The sequence below is a fragment of the Hevea brasiliensis genome, chromosome 5 (assembly GCF_030052815.1).
Source record: "Hevea brasiliensis isolate MT/VB/25A 57/8 chromosome 5, ASM3005281v1, whole genome shotgun sequence".
NCBI lineage: Eukaryota > Viridiplantae > Streptophyta > Magnoliopsida > Malpighiales > Euphorbiaceae > Hevea > Hevea brasiliensis.
In genome coordinates, this window is record NC_079497.1 from 13,018,407 (window position 1) to 13,044,829 (window position 26,423).

A 26,423-nucleotide genomic window follows, 5' to 3' on the forward strand; every position below is an offset into this window, starting at 1 on the left:
TCTTTTTGCCAAGGGGTTTCATCAATACCCCGTCATTAACTACATAGCCACCTTTTCACCTGTGATCAAGCTTGTAACCTTACATGTGATCCTCTCTACTGCTATTACTAACTCATGGCCTATCAAGCACCTAGATGTAAGCAATGCATTTCTACATGGTGATCTTCCTGAAGCTGTCTTTATGGAACAACCCACGACCTATCTAGATAAAGACAAACCTTAACATGTTTGCCGTTTGAAGCGTTCACTCTATGGGCTCAAACAAGCCCCTCGCCAATGGTATCATAAGCTGAAGGATGCATTCATTCACTTACTGTTTCATCCATCCAATGCAGATACTTCATTATTTATTTATAATTGTGGTGCTACTACAGCTTTTGCTCTAGTATACGTTGATGATATTCTCTTAACAGGGAATGATAGCATGTTTCTTCAATCGGTCATCATCAAACTCCATCATCAGTTTATGTGAAAAGATCTTGGTGTCCTATACTGTTTTCTAGGCATTGAAGCAACTCCTCAACCTCAGGGTTTACTGTTGAGTCAAAGTAAGTATATTGCAGATTTGCTCCAATAAGCTAACATGCTGGACTGTAAAGGAATTTCTACTCTTTCAAATCAAGTGTTAAATTCACCATGCATCGTTGTCAACCAGCCCAAGATTCCACCTTATACAAGGGTATTGTTGGGGGTTTACAATATCTAGCCTTCACACGACCGGATATTTCATACTCTATCCATAAAGCTTCGCAATACATGCATAATCCTATAGAAGATCACTGGTGTGCTGTGAAACGAATATTACGGCACCTTAAGTGCATTTAGGACTATGGACTTTATTTGTCTGTGTAACATCCTCATTTTAGCTAGTCCATACAGTCTACTGTTCCGGTGACCAGTTTCGATCCAGACAGCTAGAACGTTCGGAAAAATATTTAAAACTAAAGTGAGGAACTAAAAATTAACTCAAATAATTAATAAAAAAAAATTTAGGAAAAATTATAAAATAATTTTTGAGACTTCAGAGAAGGGTCATTGAGGTTCTTATGCCATTAGAATGCCAAGAAAATACTTAGAAAAATTTTTCAATCGGTAAAGACAATTTTGGCCCGTTAAGCCAAACAGAGGGCATTTTGGTCATTTCGTCTTCAGAGATGATTTTTGGGCCAACTTGTCCAGTTAAATAAATAATTTATATAACATAAAATATGATTAAATGTTGTTAAAAATTTAATTGAAATTAATTGGACAAAAAAAGGATGAAAAAATGAAAGAAATTGAAATTATGACATCATAAGGATGTCATTAAAAGTCTCCAACCCAATCAAGTGTTGACACATGTCACCAAGGTATATAAAAGAGACTAAATGGGCAGAAAGTGAAGAAGAAAAATCATACCTTCTCTCTCTTCTTCTCCTTGACGTAAAACCTCCACCATTGCCCTCCATAACCAAGCTTTACCCAAGCTTAATTTCTTGGGTTTCTATCCATTAAAACTTAAATTTCTCAACACAAAAACTTGCTCTTACACCTTAGTGATTCTTTTGGGAGCAAAAAGAAGAGGAAAACAAGAGCTTTAGCAAGTGGGAAAATCTCACTCCTTTGAGGTTAGTGACCTAACCATGAATTTTTCTTTAAATTTATGTTAAGAACTTTGAATATGTGTAAATTGCAAATAAAAATTGTTGAATACAAACCCTAGATTCATGGCAGCCATGGTTAGGATTTGTTTATAGTGAGTTAATGAAGTTAAAAGACCATCATGGCAACCCACAATATGTACCCACTAAGTGGATTGATGAAATGCAAGTTAAATGCATGATTTGAGATGTTAGGGTTAGGGTTTGGATATAAAATGGAGACTTGAATCATGTAATTATGAAAGTGAGTTTTAATGGTCAATTAGTGACCATTTGGTTATGTGTAAACAAGAAATGAGGTGGTTTGATTAGTGGGAATTGCAGTTGGTGTGGCTGCCCAAGGTGACCTGCAGAATTGGACATGAGTCTAGCAGGTTTGGGCAGCCATAACTTGAATTGTAGAGGTTCAATTTGTGCAAGGCCAATTGGACATGAAACTAGACACATAATAGCACAACTTTGGTGAGGAAACCATGCCCATAAAACCAAACCAACTGGATCAAAAGCTTGCCCTAATTCGGGTGAACTGCAGTCTGTTTCTGCAGAATGACCAAATGAACATTTGACCATAACTCAGTGTAGAATGGTCCAATTGACTTGAAATTTTACCAGCAACAAGTTGAGATATAGACCAACAACTTTCATGAAGAAACCTAACCCAAATTATGACCAGAACCTATCCAACAAGTGAGTTACAGTCACTGTTCATTGCACTGTAGATATGGTCAGTCCAAAAAAATTTCAATCCAGCCAGTTGTGGTTTTTGGACCATAACTTGAGCTACAAAACTCCAAATGGAGTTATTCAAAAAAGGAAATTAAACTAGACAAAATAAGGAACAACTTTCATGTTGATCATTTTGCCAAATTCTCACTGCAAAATGACAAATGGAACAGTAAAGATAAGGTATGAAAACTGAAAATTCTGCTCAATTAACTTTTAAGCTTAGAAATGGTATTGGCAACCAATACCAACATATTTTGAATGCAAAATGTGGTATGTTGGGAGTATAAAAACCAATATACCTATTATCTATGCAAAAGTCAACATTTTGGTTGACTAATGAAGTGAATAGTAACATCAAAACTTGAAATTCAAAAATTGTAAAACTCAAAAGTGTAAAATGCCCTAGTATACCTAACAAGATTGGTTTGGATAGCTTGGCATGCTAATAGTGTTCTGTTAGCAGTATTGCATATGGCTTCATGCCATTCTGTGTTTTATGGCTTTCCCATGCCATTCTGTGAAATAATAGCCTTTGGCTATGTTATTTGAGTTGATATACTTGGGTTTTTAACCCTGATCATTATCTGACTTATTAGTCATTACATTTGCCTGCCAAGGAGACACAATGTGACCGATGGTGTGATGGTCCGAGGTACTTAGTACCCAGTGCCGGTTTACCCGTTTATCTAGTCCAGTCAACTAGTATGGGTTACTCGGGCAATGATAATAAACCTTATCAAATTTTAAGTGAATAATACTACAAATAATACCAGAAATTAAGTCTACGATAAAATGAAATCATACATTCTGCATAATTATTTTATTTTATTTTATTTTATTTTATATTGTCACCACTAAGCAGAATTGCTTAGCGCGTCGCTTTTGCCATGCGCAGGTACTGGAGACCTAGCTGGGGAGCCCAGCAGACATCAGACGGGGTGAGTCCTCAGAGCTGCATCCGGGGTCCGGAGTCACCTCACATCTGCACTGCATATGGTAGGACATTAGGACTATAGGTGACCCTTTTGTATTTTTACATTTTGTATTAGTTTGGATTGTAACTATAAACTCCGGTAATTATGTATTAATGTAAATATATGAAATTTCATATTATTGAGATTTTCTGCATAATGTATGTCGATAAATGAAATATTGAGAATTATTTGTGAATATGCTTCAAGTGATGAAGTGAACAGAAAAGTTTTGAAAATAGTATTGTGATTTGAGATTGAGATTTTGAGATTGACTTGAATGTGTATAATGGAGTTTGGATTTGGAAATTATTTTAGAAGTGTTTTTAAACAGGTTCAGAAGAACTGTTTTTCCAATTTACAGCCGGCACTCTATCGGATTTTTTATAAAATTGCGGATAAATTCAGATTTATCAAAATTGAAAAATAAATTAATTATAAAGGGATAAATTGTAGTAGAAACATAAATTGGTGCTCCGGCACACTGAGTGACATAACTTGCTCGGCTACACTGTAGATGGATAAGGAGTGTCACATTTTAGTGGTATCAAAGCATCGGTATAGGCGTTTCTGGGCCTAGATAGAGTGCATATCATTGCATTACATTTGTAAGTGTTGAGGTGACGCTGATGCAGATCTGTTTGTTTTCTTATTTTGAATAAGACATAAATCCTACTTCGCAAAGAGCAGTTGATGAAGAGGTGGAGAGTCATGCTCCACCAAGGGCTGAGTCTGGGGGCAGGGGAGAATCTGCTCCACCAGCAGCTGAGGCACATGCCCAACCTTAGTTTGCACTATTTCAACAAATGACCGAGTTTTACCGGCAAGTGATGGGGGCAATTCCACCATCACAACCACAGCTACAACCTCCACCAGCACCACAGAAATCTCATTTGGAGAAATTGAGGAAGCATGGGGCTGTGGACTTTTTTGGGAAAAGGGAAGATGATCCCATGGCCGCAGAAAATTGATTGGATAAAACCATCAGAGTACTGAAACAGCTTAACTGCACCCCTGAGCAGAACCTGGTGGGTGCTGTGTCCCTACTTCAGGATGATGCATATCAGTGGTGGGACACAGTAACTAGTGAGGTGCAACCTGAACGGATCACCTGGGAATTCTTCCTCACAGAGTTCAGAAAGAAATATATTAGCAAAGTGTATTTAGAAGAGCGAAGAAGGAAATTTATCAGTCTGAGACAGAGACAGTTGTCAGTGGCTGAGTATGAGCGTGAATTTGTCAGACTGAGCAGATATGGGAGGGAGATAGTCCCTACAGAGGCAGAGAGGTGCAGACGGTTTGAAGAAGGGCTCAATGACAACATCAAAGTCATGATCACAGCACTGGAGATTACGGATTTTTCTAAACTGGTAGATGCAGCATCAAAAGTGGAAAGGGTCAGAATCAATGAACAAAATAGAAGGGAAAGACAGCAGAAGAGGGGTCTGGGTCAGTCCAGTACATTTTCTGCTCCCAGCAAGAAGAGTAAGGGTCCTCCTGCTCAGAGTTCAGGACCACCACAGGGTCAAGGCCAGTCTCAGGGGCCCAGACCACAGTTCACATCTAGGAGAGGCCAGTCCACACCATTAATGGGCAGCTCTCCAGGGACGGTGTTTAGGGGACCAGCCCCTGCATCTTTTGCTTGTCAGTACTGTCAGAAGTGGCATAAGGGGGAATGTTGACGAGTGACCGGTGCATGCTTACGGTGTGGATCGACAGAACACCAGATCAAGAATTGTCTGAAGAGGACTGTTGCTCCAACGCAAACTGACAGACCTGCTCCTGCACCATAAAGGGGTAGGAAGCCTGGTAAACCTGAGGCAGCTGGTCCATCACTGAGGCCTGCATCTGAGTCAGCTGAGAGGCTAGACACTAGAATACCAGCCAGGGCCTATGCCATCAGAGCTCAGGAGGAGCAAGATGCCCCGGATGTCATCAGGGGTATGTTTTCCCTCTACAACACTTTTGTGCATGCATTGGTGGATCCAGGATCCACTCATTCCTACATTTGCATCAAACTACCCATAGAGAGGGGAATTCCAGTAGAGGAATGTGATCAAGACATTCTGATCACAAATCCACAAGGCCACAGTGTGGTAGTGAATAAAGTGTATAAAAGCTGCCCGTTGAGGATTCAAGGGTATGAATTCTCTGCAGACCTAATTGAGTTGCCCTTCCACGAGTTTGATGTGATTTTGGGAATGGACTGGTTTTCACGTCATCAGGCAATAGTTGATTGCAAATTGAAGATGATTTCTCTAAAAACTTCTGAGGGTAATGAGATCACTGTTGTGGGTGAAAGGACAGATTTCCTGTCCAATGTTATCTCAGCCACAGTTGCAAGAAGATTAGTGAGAAAAGGCTGTGAAGCTTACCTAGCACACGTGGTTGATACTAGGCAAGCTAAGCCAAACCTGCGTAATATACCCTCAGTAAGAGACTTCTCAGATGTATTTCCTGAAGAGTTGCCTGGTTTACCACCAGTAAGGGAAGTCGAGTTTGCTATTGAGGTAATGCCGAGTACAACACCCATTTCTATTGCTCCTTATAGGATGGCACCCACTGAATTGAGGGAGTTGAAAACTCAGTTGCAAGATTTGCTTGATAAGGGGTTCATATGCCCCAGTGTGTCACCATGGGGAGCTCCGGTGCTATTTGTGAAGAAGAAGGATGGAACCTTGAGATTGTGTATTGATTACCGGCAGTTGAACAAAGTAACTATGAAGAACAAATATCCATTGCCCAGAATCGATGATCTGTTTGATCAGTTGAAGGAAGCCGGTGTATTTTCAAAAATTGATCTCAGATCAGGGTATCATCAGTTGAGGGTAAAGGATGCAGATGTGTCAAAAACTGCATTCAGAACCCGGTATGGACATTATGAATTTTTAGTGATGCCGTTTGGTTTGACTAATGCACCAGCAGCATTTATGGACCTTATGAACCGTATCTTCCATCCATACTTAGATCGGTTTGTAGTGGTCTTTATTGATGATATTCTGGTGTATTCCAAGACCAGGGAAGAACATGATGAACATTTGAGGATTGTTCTGCGAACCCTGCGAGAAAAGAAGCTGTATGCTAAGTTGTCCAATTGTGACTTCTGGATGAGTGAAATCTCTTTTCTTGGACACATTGTATCAGCAGAGGGGATTAGAGTGGATCCCAAAAAGATAGAAGCAGTGATGGAATAGAAGCCTCCTAGAAATACAACTGAGGTTAGAAGTTTCTTGGGGCTAGCTGGGTATTATAGAAGATTTGTGAAGGGGTTCTCTCTTATAGCTGCTCCAATGACCAAGTTGTTGCACAAGAGTGTAAAATTTGGCTGGAACGACAAGTGCCAAGCCAGTTTTGAGAGGCTGAAGGCTATGTTGACAGAAGCACCAGTGTTAACACAGCCAGTGTCGAGAAAAGACTTTGTGGTTTACTGTGATGCCTCACATAATGGGCTAGGGTGTGTATTGATGCAAGAGGGGAAAGTGGTCGCCTATGCTTCCAGGCAGTTAAGGCCACATGAACAGAACTACCCTACTCATGACCTGGAGTTAGCAGCAATTATCTTCTCACTGAAGATATGGAGGCATTATTTATATGGTGAAAAATGCTACATCTATACAGACCACAAGAGTCTAAAATATTTGCCAACCCAGAAGGAGCTCAATTTTAGACAGAGGCGATGGATTGAGTTCCTCAATGACTATGATTGTGTGATAGATTATCATCTTGGGAAGGCAAATGTAGTTGCTGATGCTTTGAGCAGGAAGTCCATCACAGCTTTAAGATCACTAAATGCCTGTCTGTCCTTAGCTCAAGATGGAGCTATTTTGGCTGAGTTACAAGTGATGCCAACCACACTGTGAGATACAAAATGGGCAGAGGCGGATGAAAAACTAATAGCCATTGTGGGAAAAATTCACGAGGAAGGAAGCGAATATGAGGTGAAAGCAGATGGGTGTCTGTACTACAGAGGAAGAGTGTGTGTACCAGATGATGGGGAACTGAAGGCTAGTATTCTGAAAGAAGCACACACTAGTGTTTATGCTATGCACCCGGAGAGCACAAAAATGTATAATGATTTAAAGCCTCATTATTGGTGGCCTGGTATGAAGAGGGATATAGCTGACTATGTGACTAAGTGTTTGACATGTCAGCAAGTTAAAGCAAAACATCAAGTTTCATCAGGATTGCTACAGCCTATAAGCATACCTGAATGGAAATGGGACCAGGTCACTATGGATTTTGTTAGTGGTCTACCTCTCACCCAAAGGAAGCATGATGCAGTGTGGGTGATAGTGGATAGATTGACGAAGTCAGCACATTTTCTGCCAGTTAGGACTGACTACTCATTGGAGAAGCTAGCAGAATTGTATATCAGTGAGATGGTTAGACTGCATGGAATCCCACTTTTCATCATATCTGACCGAGACCTAAGGTTTGCATCGAGATTCTGGAAAAAGTTGCAAGAAGCCTTGGGCACACAACTCTGTTTTAGCACGGCTTTTCATCCCCAGACGGATGGACAGTTAGAACGAGTAATCCAGGTAAACCTAAAAACTAATTGAATTTTTGCAATTAATAAATTGAAATGATAGTAAAAATTTGAATTATGTGATAGATCTTGGAGGATATGCTAAGGAGTTGTGTCATTGAGTTTAAGGGGAGTTGGGATAGATACCTCCCACCGGCAGAATTCGCATATAACAATAGCTACCAAGCTAGCATTCAAATGGCTCCGTATGAAGCACTGTATGGGAGGAAATGTAGAACCCCAGTGTGCTGGACTGAATTGGGCGAAGATAAGCTGGTAGGACCAGACCTGGTGAAACAGACTGAGGAGAAAGTGAAGATAATCAAAGCTAACTTGAAGGTTGCCTCAGATGGACAAAAGTCTTATGCCGACCTGAAGAGAAAAGAGATAGAGTATGCAGTTGGTGATAAAGTGTTTCTCAAAGTCTCACCATGGAAGAAAGTACTGAGATTTGGAAGAAAGGGTAAGTTAAGCCCTAGGTTTATTGGCCCATATGAAGTCATTGAACGTGTGGGACCAGTGGCCTATCGGCTAGTTATACCACCAGAACTGGATAAAATTCATAATGTATTCCATGTTTCCATGCTGAGAAGATATCGCTTAGACCCTTCACATGTCATTTGGAAGAGATTCAAATCCGACCAGACTTGACATACACAGAAGAACCTATACAAATCCTAGCTCGGGAAGTGAAGGAACTGACAAATAAACAAATTCCACAGGTGAAAGTGCTTGGGAGGCACCACAACACTGAAGAGGCAACTTGGGAAAGTGAAGAGATAATGAGGCAACAGTTCCCTCAACTGTTTGCATCGGGTAAATTTTGAGGACGAAATTTTTATTAGAGGGGAAGAGTTGTAACATCCTCATTTTAGCTAGTCCGTATAGTCTACTGTTCCGGTGACCAGTGTTGATCCGGACAGCTAGAACGTTCGGAAAAATATTTAAAACTAAAGTGAGGAACTAAAAATTAACTCAAATAATTAATAAGAAAAAAATGTAGAAAAAATTATAAAATAATTTTTGGGATTTCAGAGAAGGGTCATTGAGGTTCTTATGGCATTAGAATGCCAAGAAAATACTTAGAAAAATTTTTCAATAGGTAAAGACAATTTTGGCCCGTTAAGCCAAACGGAGGGCATTTTGGTCATTTCGTCTTCAGAGATGATTTTTGGGCCAACTTGTCCTGTTAAATAAATAATTTATATAACATAAAATATGATTAAATGTTGTTAAAAATTTAATTGAAATTAATTGGACAAGAAAATGATGGAAAAATGAAAGAAATTGAAATTATGACATCATAAGGATGTCAATAAAAGTCTCCAACCCAATCAAGTGTTGACACATGTCACCAAGGTATATAAAAGAGACTAAATGGGCAGAAAGTGAAGAAGAAAAATCAGACCTCTTCTCTCTTCTTCTCCTTGACGTAAAACCTCCACCATTGCCCTCCATAACCAAGCTTTACCTAAGCTTGATTTCTTGGGTTTCTATCCATTAAAACTTAAATTTCAAAACACAAAAACTTGCTCTTACACCTTGGTGATTCTTTTGGGAGCAAAAAGAAGAGGAAAACAAGAGCTTTAGCAAGTGGGAAAATCTCACTCCTTTGAGGTTAGTGACCTAACCATGAATTTTTCTTTAAATTTATGTTAAGAACTTTGAATATGTGTAAATTGCAAAGAAAAATTGTTGAATACCATTTGGATTGGCAGCCATGGTTAGGGTTTGTTTGTAGTGACTTAATGAAGTTAAAAGACCATCATGGCAGCCCACAATATGTACCCACTAAGTGGATTGATGAAATGCAAGTTAAATGCATGATTTGAGATGTTAGGGTTAAGGTTTGGGTATAAAATGGAGACTTGAATCATGTAATTATGAAAGTGAGTTTTAATGGTCAATTAGTGACCATTTGGTTATGTGTAAACAAGAAATGAGGTGGTTTGATTAGTGGGAATTGCAGTTGGTGTGGCTGCCCAAGGTGACCTGCAGAATTGGACATGAGTCTAGCAGGTTTGGGCAGCCATAACTTGAATTGTAGAGGTTCAATTGGTGCAAGGCCAATTGGACATGAAACTAGACACATAATAGCACAACTTTGGTGAGGAAACCATGCCCATAAAACCAAACCAACTGGACCAAAAGCTTGCCCTAATCCGGGTGAACTACAGTCTGTTTCTGCAGAATGACCAAATGAACATTTGACCTTAACTCAGTGTAGAATGGTCCAATTGACCTGAAATTTTACCAGCAATAAGTTGAGATATAGACCAACAACTTTCATGAAGAAACCTAACCCAAATTATGACCAGAACCTATCCAAAAAGTGAGTTGCAATCACTGTTCACTGCACTGTAGATATGGTCAGTCCAGAAAAATTTCAATCTGGCCAGTTGTGGTTTTTGGACCATAACTTGAGCTACAAAACTCCAAATGGAGTGATTTAAAAAAGGAAATTAAACTAGACAAAATAAGGAACAACTTTCATGTTGATCATTTTGCCAAATTCCCACTGCAAAAATGACAAATGGAACAGTAAAAATAAGGTATGAAAATTGAAAATTCTGCTCAATTAACTTTAAGCTTAGAAATGGTATTGGCAACCAATACCAACAAATTTTGAATGCAAAATGTGGTATGTTGGGAGTATAAAACCAATATACCTATTGTCTATGCAAAAGTCAACATTTTGGTTGACTAATGAAGTTAATAGTAACATCAAAACTTGAAATTCAAAAATTGTAAAACTCAAAAGTGTAAAATACCCTAGTATACCTAACAAAATTAGTTTGGATAGCTTGGCATGCTAATAGGGTTCTGTTAGCAGTACTACATATGGCTTCATGCCATTCTGTGTTTCATGGCTTTCCCATGCCATTCTGTGAAATAATAGCCTTTGGCTATGTTATTTGAGTTGATATACTTGGGTTTTTAACCCTGATCATTATTACAGCTTATTAGCTGTTCTGTTGCACACCGGGAGACACAATGTGACCGATGGTGTGATGGTCCGAGGTACTTAGTACCCAGTGCCGATTTACCCGTTTATCCAGTCCAGTCAACTAGTATGGGTTACTCGGGCAATGATAATAAACCTTATCAAATTTTAAGTGAATAATACTACAAATAATACCAGAAATTAAGTCTACGATAAAATGAAATCATACATTCTGCATAATTATTTTATTTTATTTTATTTTATTTTATATTGTCACCACTAAGTAGAATTGCTTAGCGCGTTGCTTTTGCCACGCACAGGTACTGGAGACCTAACTGGGGAGCCCAGCAGACATCAGACGGGGTGAACCCTCAGAGCTGCATCCGGGGTCCGGAGTCACCTCACATCTGCGCTGCATATGGTAGGACATTAGGACTATAGGTGGCCCTTTTGTATTTTTGCATTTTGTATTAGTTTAGATTGTAACTATAAACTCCTGTAATTATGTATTAATGTAAATATATGAAATTTCATATTATTAAGATTTTCTGCATAATGTATGCTGATAAATGAAATGTTGAGAATTATTTGTGAATATGCTTCAAGTGATGAAGTGAACAGAAAAGTTTTGAAAATAGTATTGTGATTTGAGATTGAGATTTTGAGATTGACTTGAATGTGTATAATGGAGTTTGGATTTGGAAATTATTTTAGAAGTATTTTTAAACAGGTTTAGAAGAACTGTTTTTCCAATTTACAGTCGGCAATCTGCCGGATTTTTTATAAAATTGCGGATAAATTCAGATTTATCAAAATTGAAAAATAAATTTCTTATAAAGGGATAAATTGTAATAGAAACATAAATTGGTGCTCCGGCACGCTGAGTGACATAACTTGCTCGGCTACACTGTAGACGGGTAAGGGGTGTCACAGTCTGAGTCACCACACAACCATGTTAATATATAAACGGATGCAGACTGGGCTAGTGGTCAAAATGATTGCAAGTCTACTACGGGTTACACTTTTTATTGGCAATAATTTAGTTTGTTGGGGTACAAAGAAACAGAAAACTGTTGCCCGGACCTCTATGGAAGCTGATTACCGGGCTATTGGTCTTGCCACCACTGAAGTAACATGGTTACAATTGTTACTTCAAGATATTTCTTATATGTCTACACAACCACCAACTTCGTGGTTTGACAATATAGGAGCCACATCTCTATTTTCCAATCCGGTGTTTCATGCCATCACTAAGCATATTGAGGTTGACCACCATTTTGTTTGCAATAAGGTTGCTAAAAAGAAGCTTCAACTTCGTTTCATCTCCTCTTGTGATCTTACTGATTTGTTAACAAAAGCTGTGTCTAGACAACATCACAATTCTCTTCAAGACAAATTAACAATTCGAACTTCATCCCTCAGCTTGAATTGAGGGGCCATGATGAGGGATCTGTATCCTTTCCAATATATTTTGTTGTAACAAACTTAGATAAGGCTAAACCATATCTTTTGTATATCAACTCGCAACGGCACAATATATATATATATATATATATATATATATATATATATATAAAGACACACACACACGTTTTCTGGTGAATAAGAAAAGATATATCAGAAATTCATATTAACTCTTTCAATATATAGGGGTGATATGATCATATATTTGTATTTAAATAATTACTTAATGAGAATATTTTTCTGTAACACAAGCAGTTTCCCCCTTTTTTTTAAAAAAAAAAAAGCTTTGAAATGATATAATATTCTTATCATTTGTTCCCTCTTTGTTGCTTGGATTATCTTGCTTCTATGGGCTTCCATAACTCATTTTGCTGACTTAAATGATTAAGGTTTTGTTTACTGGTGAAAAGATAGGTGTTGGAATGGGTAACACCAGGAAGGATGCTCATCAGCAAGCAGCTGAGAATGCCCTTCACTGCTTGGCTGGTAGGATAATTCTTCAGTTCATTTTTAACATGGTTTCCTTGTTAGGACATTATTTTGTAGATTTTATTTTTAACTGATGATATCTCAACAAAATGTTGAGTGGTTGATGTGGGTGGTCAGTAGCCTATGCATATGTTAATGGTCTTTATTGAATTTATTTTATGAGTTTAACATGCATTAATTGTAAGACTTTGTGCTTTCTAGCTCTTCATCTGGTTGATTTTGGTTCTCAAATAATGATGTGTAATGTATTAACAAATGATAAGAGGCTGGATGGTTATTGTTCTCAGAAAAATATGTTGCATATATTGTGCCTTATTTTGGAGCTGTAGACCATGATTTCAATAAGCTGTCGCATGGGAATGAGAATGGATTTCTGTGGGATGTTGTCGATCCTGGATCAAGGGAAGCGCCAGAAGATGGATTACCTAAAGAATGTACGCCTGAGGTGGGGATTTTTTTATGATGCCCAGAGTAGTTGATTTGATTTATTTGTTCAAAAACATAGGTGACTCTTGGATAAAGGGTATGTGGGCAAGAAATTTCCAGATGAGGGTTAGTGGTTATCTAGACAGAAACCACTCCTTTTATGAAGTTTGCGATGCACCAAGATGTGGGAGTTAAAACAGTGAAGGTATTGAGTTGGCTTCATGTCTGCTATTGATGCCTTATGCAGGCTCCATTTATTCCTGTTTAAGAGTAAAGACTTAGTGGTCAGACTCTTGTTTGTACCCATTGTCCAAGTATTCCCATGTTGAATCTGAAAATCTTTCTATTTATTTATTTATATTTTTTAGAGTTGATTTACTGTAATAGTGTCTAGTACATCTGTACATGACAAATTAAGTTGGTTTTAAAACCTCTTTCTCTTCAAGCAAGTGAAAACCTTTTTCTATATTGGACAGGCTTAACCTTGAAGGACTATATTAAATGCGTGTACTTAAAAAACCATTTAATTGCCTTTCTTTTTTTAGATCTGGAGAATGCCAAAAAATCTCCATTTAATACTCGACTGAAAGGCTGTATTTAATATGTTGTATGGTTGAAAAATGATTTTCAGGATATTGAAGTTGAACCTGTGAACACTTCATCTAATTTTGTGAATCAGCAACAACAGAAGCGTGCCAACTCTCCTAGGTAAGATTGAAGAAGGTTCACTTTTCTTTTCAGCTACTGAGACTCCTAAAGTTAGTCTGTGAGTGTTTCTGCTTGCTTTTTATTGCGTCTGAATAAGAGGTTCTACCAGTTTTCTTGTAAATTATGTTTCGTTTTTATTTGGGAATCATTCTCAGGATTTTCAGCATTTAGGCTTCAGTATGCTTCACAATGGAAAAATCTGGTTATCTGTTGTGGGCTTTGTGGATGAGACGGCTTATATGAGTGGTTGAGTGCCAGGAAGCTCATTTTAATAGCCATAAAAATGCATCATCCCTTTCTGCCTTCTTTGAAGGATATCATACAAAGTCTTTCTTTGGATTTTCATGATCTTTTATTTGTTAAATTAGTTTGTATGCCTTATTGGCTTGGTGAAATAGTGGGATGCATAATGGGTAATCTGATGATCTGTGCTTTCCTTTGGACCTTTATTGGCAGTTCACGAGGGTTTTTTGTCTTGTGTTTGAAGTATTTTGTAGGGCCTTGTATGGAACTTCCACAAATATTCTGCATGCCAAGTCTCGACATTAGTTTCCTATTTATGCTTCGTATGGTGTGTGCATAGCGGATGTTATTACATGCCTTGGAAATTAATGACCACTTGACTCGAGGTGGAAATGTTCATTTTTGCTACTTTGTAGGCATGCCAGGCATAGTGGAATAGATAAGTGAGGCCCTCCTTTTCGTATATTGCTTGATGCATTTCCTATATTTTTATGCCTTTGTTTAACTTGTCTCTGAGATCCATTGTTGGATTTCCATGAAGCAGTGATTTTTCTTGGCATTTTGGGACCGTTGCATATTTTCTTTGTCTATCATTATGGTGCACGCATTTTCCTGTGTTATATTGCTCGGATTATCTTTGGGTGTGCATGTAATATTAGCAATTTTATTTTTACATGATGTTGATGATGTAATTTCAAATTCCTGGAAAGCATTTTTCAAAGCCGTCTCACTTCCTATCTAGTGGCCAATTACCAATTCATTTCTGATAGGCAATTTTTTTGGCAAGCATCTTTTATCTCTGATCGGAGATGATAGCATCAAGAGGAATTACTTGTAAATTAGTGTAGGAAGTTGTTGTGATTTTTGGATAAAGATTAGATGAAAAACTTTGTGTACAAGAAAAGAAATATAGCCATACCCAAGTGTGGGCATATGTTGACAAAAGCAAGCAATCTTTCTCTATAAAAGAGAAGAGAATGCTGCTGAATATGCGAGTGGAGCAGAGAGAAAATGTAAGCTGTTGAGAGGGGAATTTAAGCCGCGAAAATGAAGAAAAAAAAAAAGAGAAAGAACTTATTTTAAATGTAGCTCTGGTTGTGTATCTCCTGTTTTAATCTATGAACTTATGTTTCCCTTGGTTTTTGTCCTTGCTTTTTCTACTCTATACTCTACAGAATTTATGGTTCTGTTAATTTTATGTTCTTGAGTTTTATTTTGAGTTCTCCTCTCCATCTCCTCTGTTTTTCAACCATTAGTCATGTCCATGCCTTCCTGATGTGGTTTCTCTTAATTTCTTTTTTTTTTTTATTTTTTTTTTTAAATTTCGCTTTCCAGATTGCCACGGTTTATTCAGAGTAAAATAACAAAGGAAGAATTAACGCGTGGTTCACAAAGTCTTCTGTTTCCTCGGTAACAGAAGAATGGAAATCATGTTTCATGAAAGCAATATAAAATGTAAGTGCTAACTAAGCCAAAGGTTTTTTGAGGTCTGCAATCTTGCTTCTTCTTCTTCTTCTTCTTCTTCATCTTCTTTATTTATTTTTTTTTTTTCCAGATTCTAGCTAAATTGCAATTTGCTTATGTCAAGGCAAACGCATTTTTCTCCTCTCTCCTTTTTCAATTTCGTCTCTCTTCGAAAAGGATTTCTATCTTTTCTTATATATATATATATATTTCATTTTGCCCCATCTTTCTGGTTTATGTAGTTGATAATAATAAATTTATGGTTTCATTCAGGCAATAGTTTCTTCATCCAATTATTGTTATAGTCTCCTAGATATTGTAATTCTGATTTATGACGTTGAAAGCATTGCATTTGATGATTTTAACGTAAAGTTTCCTTTTCTCATTGTAGCTTTGTGAAAGTAGAAGGAAATTGGGGAATGGAGGAAATTTTCTTGTAGTTTTTTTTGGCACTTACAAACGTAATAAATCTGTGAAGCTATCTGTTAACTGATTGTTTGAATGAAGTTAGCAGTAATAAAACCAAAACAGCAAGTCTCGAATAGCTACAAAATCCCAATTTGAAAGTAAGACCAAAAAACCACAATGAACAAGAGAGCGAGAAGACACTATTATAGCTAATCAATCACAAAATTCTAGAGAATCACATTATTTTAACAAGCTTCAGAAGATAATTGGGTTGGTCTCATGATTTGGCATTTATAACCAGTTTATCAAGTTAAAGAGATTTTTATTTGAATCAGTAGTTGTTTTGATTGCTTGGGTTTTTTTTTTTTTTCAAAGGATAGTTTGATTTGGCAGTTGGTTGGACAACAGTTCATTAAAAATAATTAAATCAATATGTAAGCCTTTAATAATTCTTATGTTTGTTTAATAAATTATGAAAATTAACTTGACAATTTTTTAGTGCGAAGGATTTTCAATTATACAAATTTATTAAAAAAGTTTGAAGCATAACATAAAATTTTCATAAATAAAATTGTTTAGGGGTTCAACCTGACACCATCTTTTCCATAAGTATTTTTGCAGTATATAAAAAATTTAAATAAAATTTTTTGTATATATATATATATATATATATATATATATATATTTATTTATTTATATTCATGGATATATATGATCATGATCAAGAATTAAAGAAGAAAAAAAGAGGATAAACACAAGTATGAACTTGTAAGAATATGCACGTTATTATGTGATTATGTTTATAAATTTGGAAGTTAATGTAGATACTTGAAAATGGCTTTTTAACGTCCTAAACGAGGTAGATTTGGGGGTGGGAATATCATTGAAGTGTATTGAAACCATTTTGCCATCGCCCGCTCTTCAACTTTTTGTAGTGTTGAAAATCTGGATGAAGATTTGTTTGGGTGACCCTGAATCCTGAAGGCAAGACCAAGGACCGCTACATAGGCTTTATCATGTTAATATTTATAGGTTTTTTTTTTTTTTTTTTAAATCATGTAAAATTTATTTATTTATTTTTATGCAGTTTTCAAATTTCATGGGAAGTAGCAACTTAGTTGTATGCTACATGGAAGCATGCAAAACCTATTGAAAAAAGGTTACTGGCCTTGACGTGCGCCTTTTTTCGTGGTCTTGATTTCACCAGAAGCCCTAATTTGTTGAAATTCCAATGCCGTGTTGTAGTTAAACAACATTGTTCTCTGTAAATATCTTGGTATGTGTTCCACCTCTTTCTACTTTAATCATCACCGCTATGATCACTTCTCTACCGGACATTCATAAAAGTTCATAAATGAATATGGAGACAGAACACCATTAATTTAATCTCCTTTTTCTCTCTAGAAGATCTAGCCATGCATATGATTTCATTTGAATTTTATCATTTATTATATATGAGATCATTATGAATCCATAGTCTAAATGCATTAGTTATACCATCTGCGACAGAGTTAACTAACATTTTTCATTGATTCATATTCAGAGACTGGAATGCTGTTAAATTTGCTCTCTCTTTATTGCCAATTGCCAATCTAAAATTTCTGCATTCTTTAATTGCAGCGCAGAAGGATGGGCTCCAGAGCCGGAAGCTTGTATCCTGTTAAAAATATTTACATTATCTTAATTTCATCACTTTGGTTTCTGCAAAAAATACGACAAATTTCTTATCCCTTCTCACCTCTGACCTCTCCCAAAACTCCTCAGAAGCCAAATAAAAACAATAGTCAAAGATATGTGAGAGGTAAGCATTCAAAATATTTTCTATATCTCAAGGCACGCAAGGAAATGATCTCATTGTATGCATAAAACATGATACATCATTAGGCAATACAAAAAACTTTAAGCAATCTAATCATGAATGAGTTGCAAACTTCTGTACAGTGTGATAGCTATTAGCTACCACGATCATCTCAATACTCACTCCTGTTTGCTAGCCACTTAAAAAATGTAGGCAACTAAGCAGCAATAGCATAGTCATAAGCACTTGAATAAACTGTCGTCGCATTTGATGCTACAGAAGTCCTAAATTAACTAGCAGCTTCTGTATTGTTTTTCGACCCCATTGAGTGTCATTTTGCGGAACAACATTTTCAATGGACTCTGATTCTTTCTGCTTTCCGTCATCAGCTACTGGCTTTTGTTCGAATTCATTGTGAAGCTGCTCCTGATCACTGAACACCTCAACTGCTTCTTCTTGACTTGGATCGCCAACAATTTCATGCTTCTCATCTGACTGATTATTATTAGAACTCGGTTAATAGATAAGAAGACTAACGAAAGTGAGAGGAATAGAGAGGGACGTTGCGCACCATTGCTAATCGTGACGTGGTAAATTACTATGGTCACACGTTATATGTTTTTCTAACAGATAATCTGGATTTAATGGAAAATTTTCTAATCTAGTAGGTTACAGTGGTAATCTTTAATTGTATAGTGGGACAAGGTGGAAAGGATACCAAACCAATCCCATCTCTTAGTGGAAGTTGAGGCAATGGTATGTATAATCGCAAGTGCACAAGTTCTTTGATTGCTGACCATAAGTGAATATGAACCTATGATCTTCTAAAGCTCCAAGAGTGGTCTTTTTATTTATTTCTTATCGGAAATAGTTCATATTCTATAAAACATCAATTTCAAAAGGATACAAACTAAAGCTCGGTTTTTTTTTTTTTTTTTTCTTCTGTGCCATGAATCTCCCAAAACTAGAGAAATTTTTGGGATTCTGCAGACTGACACGAAGTGAAAGTAGCAAAAGAAATTAAAGAAAAAGAGAAATGAAGACAAACACGAATCAGAGTATCACCATTCATCAAGCAGTTACCTCTGGCAAATTGTTATCCTTAACTTCATCAACTCCGACTGAGGCATCGAAGGCACTGCTTTTCTCACCTTCATTAACTCCAACTGAGGCATCAAAGGCACTGCTTATTTCAACTTCATCATGAGTTACTGGGTCACTTGAAAACACTGATAATGGAGTCAATCCAGGTACCAGAACAGGATCTCCTTCATGAGAAACCGGATTTCCTTCGACATTAATGGTTGCTAAATTCATGTCAGTTGGAGTTCTTCCACTATTTCCGACAATCTCCTCTGCTATCATTGCTTCCTTGTTTGAATTGGCCTCATTCTCATCCTTCTCATGATTGATTCCCTTTCCACTTGGCATTTGGAGAATTGCACTTACATCAGGATCTTCCTTTGTGTGCGTGATATTATCTGCTACAATAACCAGGGGCTCCTTTTCTGGAGGAGGAATCTCGTCAGCAATAATTGGTTTATCAGGAGTCGATGGTAATGATTCCTTTGCTGGGTAAGAATTAACATCGGAGATCAATTCCTCATTTTCGTGAGTCAAGTTCTCGGAAAAAACCACAATTTCTGAGTTAGTAGACAATTCGTCAGCAACAATCAACATTTCTGAATTAACAGTAGGCTCCCCTTTTTTATTAGCCATCGATTCTTCCTCTGTTAATTGCTGAAGCGTAGCATCTTCCCAATCTTCGGAAACAACAATTGTATTCTTAGTTTCCCAGGTTTTGAAAATTCGATCAGGTCCTGGTTGCCACAAAATCTTCCCATTGATTTCTTTTAGTATAAACTTGAACTGGATGGATTTTCCAATGGGTATATCCTAAAAAATGGAAAACGGAAAGGCATCAGCATATCATCAATCTGCCGAAGCTCTTTGACATGGTATTCAGCTTACCAGCTCAAGAGTCCAAACATGCCCGTCTGACCAGTTCAATGGTATGGCATTTTCAGGATCCCACATGCCGAACATTTGATCATCCCCTACTAGAGCAAATTGCTCACCAAAAGAACACTCTTTCTTTAGGTGGAATTTGACATCAACCGTGTTTGATTGGTCTGCACATTGATGAGAAGCTCCATATTCAGACTAATTAAGAATTTTCCAAAGATTGTCAACAACAGGAGAAAAGGCAAGACGAAGAATGGAAGCGACTTACGTGTTTCTCGGGTTTTGGTCTTTGCTTCCTCCAACTCCAAGTCCGTCTAGCAGAAGAAATCAAAACAAATTCACAGATTAGGCTCAGTTCTCAGTAAAAAAGATATACATAGATAAAGATTAAGTTGCTGAAAACTGACAAAATGAAAAAGCTAGCATCCGATCAAAATCGACATCTAAGCAAAAAGCAAAGAGAACATGCCTTGGAGTCTGCTGATAGAGAAGGACGAGTAGATGCAGAAATTGGGCGGAGAGGCTTGTGTTTAAAGCAGATACGAAACCCAACATTAAGAAACTTCTTGGATCGGAAAGAACTAATTTCATGTGTAGTGGGATTAAATGCTCGGTAATCACCATTTCTTTGGAATGCGATCTTGTACCAAGAAGAGGAATTTACCAGAGCTTTCATCACTCAGACTAGTAGAGCAAACTGAGTTGCAGAAAGAAGGGAGACGATGATGAATATTCAAGAAATGGAAGATACTGATTCTGTTTGCTAGTGCTATTTTATTTATCTGAGGATTGTCTGTGTGGTAGTGGTGGTTATTAATTATCATTTGATGATGAGTCATACTGTTATGTGAAAGGTTGGGGCATTGAGACTTGAGAGGACAAATAAAGGTAGCATTGGGAAACGTGTCATCAGCAACAAAATACACGTGACAATCTGCATCCAACAGCTCCTGCCTCCTGGATCATAGCCACACAATTAATTGGGAAAGAAATTGAGAAGGGGAAAATAAAAGAATTTCTTCCACATTTAAAACTTGGGCTGGGCTCTAAAGTGTTCCTCGATAAACTCTTGCTATTTGCTATGTTATTTTTCTGTTCATTTGACTCAATTTCAAATTCAGCTAACTCTAAAAATAATTGCAGTTCACTTTCCTAAATTTCTAAAATATTAATGAAAAAAAATATATAAATCACGTAAATTATTAGTCAGATTTCTAGCTAAATCGATTTGATTGACCGGGTCGAGCAGATTTTAACAGCTATGATTACAACAGCTTGAACAATAATTAATCAACCGCATAATAAGAAATGACTGATCTCAAATTACATGTACCGCAGAAATGAGTTGATACTGTGTTGGGTAAACATTTATTCATACTTCTTCAACTTCTGTTCTTTGATCGAAGAAATGAATCTCTAATGTCATGTAATTTGTTGACAACTAAGTTCATAGTCATTCGCTTTCCTGGTGCCCTTGAAGAACACGAGAGTGCAATTCTCATTGCTGAGATTACGCATTCTTCTATTCTATTTGCATTGGCCTGTGCATTACTGTTTCTGATTATTGCCTTTTCTTCAATTTCATCTTCATTTGCCTCATTATCATCATTTTCTTCTTCTTCAAGCATTGTTGGGTCAATAACATTCATGGCATGTTCAGGCAAAGCCATGGCAACAAATTTGTGAATGCTTAGATCATCTATGAACATTTCATCGTCAGGCCTTTTCCCTGTAAACATCTCCAGCAATAGTATCCCGAAACTGTAAACATCTCCAAGTACAGAGACTTGGTCTGCCATTCCATACTCTGCAATATGGTATAGTATGCTGTTAGCACGACAAAAATCCACTTGTGCTTTGCACTTTGGCATTAAGATAAGCAATTAAGGCAATTGTACTACCGTTAACTTAAGAAGCATATTATGCACAGTATTGATTTTCAGGCTGAAACAAATACCTGGAGGGATGTATCCAATCGAGCCCTTTAATGTAGCTGACACTACTTCATTTTTTGAGGGATTTCTTGATGATTCAAGGAGGAAGGTTGCCAATCCAAAATCACCCACATGGGCTGTCATATCTTCATCAAGGAGTACATTGCTTGGCTTTAGATCACAATGAACAATAGGAGTTTCACAATGGTGATGTAGATAATCCAATGCAGAAGCAATATCAATGGCTATATTCAATCTTTGGATAAGGCTCAATCTCTTTTTTTGATCTTGCTCATCTGCTTTAGGATGCAACCACTTGTCCAGATTTCCATTTGACATGAACTCAAAAACCAGACATTTAAAATCATTGCCTTGATGATCAATGGTTGAGCAGGCAGTGATGATTCTTAGGAGATTACGATGCCGTATGCTTCTCAATGTATCACATTCATCAATAAAACTCTGTGAAGCACCTTGCTGTTCAAGGTTCAGTACCTTAATGGCAACAGTTTTTCCGTCACCAGAGAGAGTTCCTTTGTATACGGAACCAAAACTCCCCGAGCCAATCAAATTTTCAGCAGAGAAGCCATCAGTTGATTTCACAATTTCTGAATAGGACATACCTGCTTGCCGTTCCTCTGAAAGAGGAGCTTTGGAACTTTTCTTTCTTGATTTTTTGCCCATGCGGATAATAGCAATAGAACATAATATTGAAACAATTGAAAATACAACTGCGATTGTTGCAGAGATTATTACCTTGAGCTTTAGAGGTTTTTCTTGCTTTTTCTTGGAGCATGCAGACAAATGTAAGTCTGGGATACCACCACAGAGTTCATCATTTCCAATAATTGAAATGGCACTGGCATTTGAAAATATACCTTCTCCTGGCACTTCTCCCTCAAAATCATTATAGGAAAGATTGAGACGCTTGAGGAACAGTAACTTGCTGAGAAATTCAGGAATCACACCAGACATGTTATTGCTTGAAAGATCAAGTTCTTCTATACCTCTTAAGTTTTTCAAAGACTCAGGAATTGTTCCTACAAGTTCATTGCCCTCCAAATTCAGGCGTTCCAAACTAACACAGCTGCCAAGCGAGCTAGGAATTCCACCAGACAATTTGTTTTGTGACAAATCCAACTCCCCGAGATTGACTAAGTTACCTACTTCTAATGGTATGGAACCAGTCAAGGAATTATGAGACATGACCAAAGAAATTGAGATGGAAGGAAGACCGATGACCTGTTTGGGAATGCTTCCATTAAGATAATTACTTGAGAGATTTAGGTTTTGAAGATTTTGGCAGTTTCCAAGACTTTCAGGTATGCTACCCTCAAATCTGTTTTCCTCCATGAAAAGCCTAGTCAATCTAGTCAAGTTGCCTAGGAAGGGTGGGATTGATCCAGAGAATCTGTTAACATTCAAATACAAACCTTCTAATTTCTGCAGTTTCCCAATTACAGCTGGAACATTTCCACTGAGGTAGTTACCTTCCAATCCCAGAGAGTACAAGCTAACTAGGTTCTCAATTCCAATAGGGATGCTTCCATGAATCAGATTCTCTCCTACAGTAAATCTTTGTAACTTGATTGAAAGATTGGCTATGGAGCTAGGCAATTCTCCTCCAAAATGATTTCTTGCCAGACCCAAAACCTCTAAACTAGTGCAGTTAGCCAACGAACTAAGAAAATTCATGTCATCAACTTCCCCATCTCCCAGGTTATTATCATCAAAATTAAGTCTAACTAAGCTTTGCAATCTTTGTAGAGTCCCGGGAATAGTCCCAGTGAGACCGTTTTGAGCAAAGTCGAGCACCTGAAGTCCAGAAGCATTTGACAACGATACAGGAATAACCCCTGTAAAATTGTTAACATCACCAGCAAAGACTCTAAGCCTCGGAAGAGTCAGGCCAACGTCTCGGGGTAATTGCCCATGAAGCTGGTTTTGAGTGACAGAGAAGTAGTATATCGAAGAGATATTATAAATTGAAGAAGGGATCGAACCAGAAAGATAATTGCCATAAAGTTGAAAAAAGCCCAAGCCTGAAAGCCGACCGATTTCATTGGGTATTTTTCCTACAAAATTATTCAGGCCAAGTGAAAGACCAATCAGAGAAGAGAAGTTCCCTATCCAGGTTGGGATGCTTCCTGTAAGGTTATTCCCTCCAAGACCAAAGGCAACCAGCTTGGACAATGAGCTAAGCTGCTCTGGAATCTCCCCTATGAAGTTGTTGACAGATGCTTCAATTACTGTAAGTTCCTTACAGTAAGTGAGGTTAGTTGGAATTTTCCCGCCAAAGGAATTGTAGGTCAAGTTAATGCTGCAAGCGCCATAGGCGACCCATTTCTCGAGGAAGCTCGCCAAAAAAACTGTTGTTGTACAAGTTGATTCCTGTCAGATGGGTGAGGTTTCCTATAGAAGGTGGTATGGAGCCAGCCAATCTTTGAGATTGCAGGTTCAAAGTTACTATTCTATCCTTAGACAAGCCGCATGAAACACCAAGCCAATTGCAGAAATGGACTGAATCATTCCAGGAACTCATGACTTGAAGAGGATCTTGAGTTATCAGATTCTTGAAGTCGAGTAAAGCGAGTCTGTCAGTCTCATTTCCACGATTAGCAGCAACTATTGCAGATTCCAAGCCAAAGCTCATGCATAAAACCAGAATCCCGCGGAGAAGATTTATGAAAACCCACTTGGAATTCAACCAAGAAATCTCCATTTTTTTTTTCTTCAAATACAAATGTCATCAAATCTATATATATTAAAATTAATAAGATAATTCAATTTTTTTTTGTGATCGTAACATTTCATCGAGTCAAGTTACCGCGTGCATATGCAGACAAACCCAACTGTTTTTAGTCCTAGGATTTTAATGCAATTTTTAATTGTGGTATAATTAAGCTAGATTGTGATATTACTCAAATTAATAAATTATATATAATAGTTAAGTCTAATTTTATTCATGTTTAGTATTTTTTTAGACAGTATTTTTTATTTTTGGTAGGGAAGCACGACATTTTTTTTAGTATTATATAAAAATTAAAGGGCTTAAAAATTAAAATTCACAATGGCAAGTCCAATGTATTGGGTGGCTAACAATAAGTACTCGAGAAAATAATAAATGCCTATTTGATTTCATTTAATTCAAGATGAGAAATCTGATGTTAATTCAAACCCCAATTTGGACAAATGCAAACCTTATTAATTAGGATAGACAATTTTGATTTCATTTAATTCAAACCACAATTTGGACAAATTCAAACCTGATTAATTAGGATAGACAATTCAATCTCAATTTATAAACATCATACTTTCTTTTAATATTTTTTTTTCTTTTTATTTTCACACTTATATATTTATGAGGTTTGATATCTAATAGCCTTGGAGTAATTATACGGTACAATAGTGATTCCTCATAGGATATCTTACATGAAATGGTAATTCAATAAGGATTGAACATATATATATATATAGGTGAGTCCTTAAAAATTATAACTATCGAATAACTACTCAATAATTTTTTTATTTTCAAAATTTAATAACTATTTTTACTTGTAATTCATTTATTTGTTTGTCATTCTATATAAATTTACCTACATGGAATCATAATGGTAGGATATAATTTTTCAATAGCCTTGGCTTCATTCAAATGAGTTTGGCTTACTTCAATTTCTTATCTACATAATTGTTAAATTTTGAAGAGTGTTAGATAAATTATACATTCATTTGATTTTAATCTAAATTTATAGAAGTAATTAAATTATTTTACACATCAAAATAACCAGTCAAATTGATATTGCAATCCACTTATTTATATTCACTATTTTAAAAATTTTTTAGCGAAAAAATAAAAATCTATAAAAATTTTGCTAATATAAGACTAAATGGAAAAAAAAATCAAAATTTTGTGTATAATTTTTCTTTATTTATTACACTTATTAATTTTCCTTTTAATTGTAAATTATAAAAGATAAAGGCAACATGTATTTGTAATACCTAATTTTCTATATTTTAATAAAATTTAATTATTTATTATTATTGAACGTTAGTTTAATAAAATAAAAATTAATTTTAAAACCACAAGATTTTAAATTTGAATATGTAAAAAAATTTGCTTTTTAGCTGATAAAAATAGAGTTACTTCTAGCTTAGCTATCTCAACAATTCACAACAATCGTCAAATTCCTGTAATTGTATATTCCATTTAGTTGGAAGATTATGATTCTTTATGCTTATTCAACAAGATCACTTCAATTGACCAAAATGAAAAATTATAATTTCATATATATTAATTAGAATTCAATTTTGCTAGAGAATATACAGATTATTTAAAAATCTTAAATATACTTAGACTAATTTAATAAAGAGATTAAGTGATGTAAATGGTTTGAAAACACTGTTAATCATATAGAAGATTTCATTTGGAATGAATTATTTGTAAGAAAAAAAAATTCAATTGAAAATTCATAAAATTATATTTGATTTATATTTCTTTTAAATTGTATTTTTTTTTAATTTAAAAAATTAAATTCTTTTATTTTAAATATAGAGCTGGGGGAGACTGAGGGATCCCAGAGCCCCTTCTAGCATGTTAAGGTAACATTGGAAAAAAAGGCTTCGACGGAGCTGTGCTAGAGGAAGAAGGCTGAGCCCTCTAATGGGATAGGCTAGAAATTTCTTTAAAAAGTATCATATATCAATGTTCCCCTAAA

The 26,423-nt window shown here is 36.5% G+C and overlaps 1 protein-coding gene, 1 long non-coding RNA gene and 1 pseudogene across 8 annotated transcripts; 1 reads left to right on the forward strand and 2 right to left on the reverse strand.

Moving 5' to 3' along the window:
- Positions 1–13,093: 13,093 nt before the first annotated feature.
- LOC110652223 (uncharacterized) lies at positions 13,094–17,847 on the forward strand. Of its 3 annotated transcripts, none has more exons than XR_009148865.1 (5): positions 13,094–13,393; positions 13,820–13,896; positions 14,384–15,594; positions 17,099–17,287; positions 17,632–17,847. It is a non-coding gene; the product is annotated as an uncharacterized LOC110652223 (long non-coding RNA). The 3 variants fall into 3 exon arrangements; XR_009148864.1 differs by lacking the exon at positions 13,094–13,393 and having other exon boundaries at positions 13,613–13,896; positions 14,384–14,582; positions 15,475–15,594; XR_009148863.1 differs by lacking the exon at positions 13,094–13,393 and having other exon boundaries at positions 13,613–13,896.
- On the reverse strand, positions 17,805–20,616 carry LOC110651797 (uncharacterized). 5 transcript variants are annotated; one of them, XM_058147033.1, is made up of 6 exons: positions 20,244–20,610; positions 20,043–20,088; positions 19,781–19,941; positions 18,893–19,705; positions 18,249–18,304; positions 17,805–18,200 (listed from the first exon to the last, which is right to left on the reverse strand). In XM_058147033.1, exons 1-6 carry the CDS (start codon positions 20,448–20,450, stop codon positions 18,083–18,085), a joined length of 1,401 nt encoding a protein of 466 aa, XP_058003016.1. In that variant the 5' UTR covers positions 20,451–20,610; the 3' UTR covers positions 17,805–18,082. The 5 variants fall into 5 exon arrangements, with proteins under 5 accessions (XP_058003016.1, XP_021662903.2, XP_021662905.2 ...); XM_058147034.1 differs by having other exon boundaries at positions 18,063–18,200; positions 18,249–18,300; XM_021807211.2 differs by having other exon boundaries at positions 17,805–18,304; positions 20,244–20,616.
- A 171-nt stretch (positions 20,617–20,787) lies between these two features.
- LOC110634785 (putative receptor-like protein kinase At3g47110) lies at positions 20,788–24,422 on the reverse strand (annotated as a pseudogene).
- Between the last annotated feature and the right edge of the window lie 2,001 nt (positions 24,423–26,423).

Coding starts and splice junctions, on each gene's coding strand:
- LOC110651797 (XM_021807211.2), bottom strand. CDS start 20,450: ATGAAAGCTCTGGTAAATTCCTCTTCTTGGTACAAGATCGCATTCCAA. Junction 20,089..20,243: donor CTCTATCAGCAGACTCCAAG/GCATGTTCTCTT, acceptor TTCTTCTGCTAG/ACGGACTTGGAGTTGGAGGA. Junction 19,942..20,042: donor GACCAAAACCCGAGAAACAC/GTAAGTCGCTTC, acceptor ATCAATGTGCAG/ACCAATCAAACACGGTTGAT.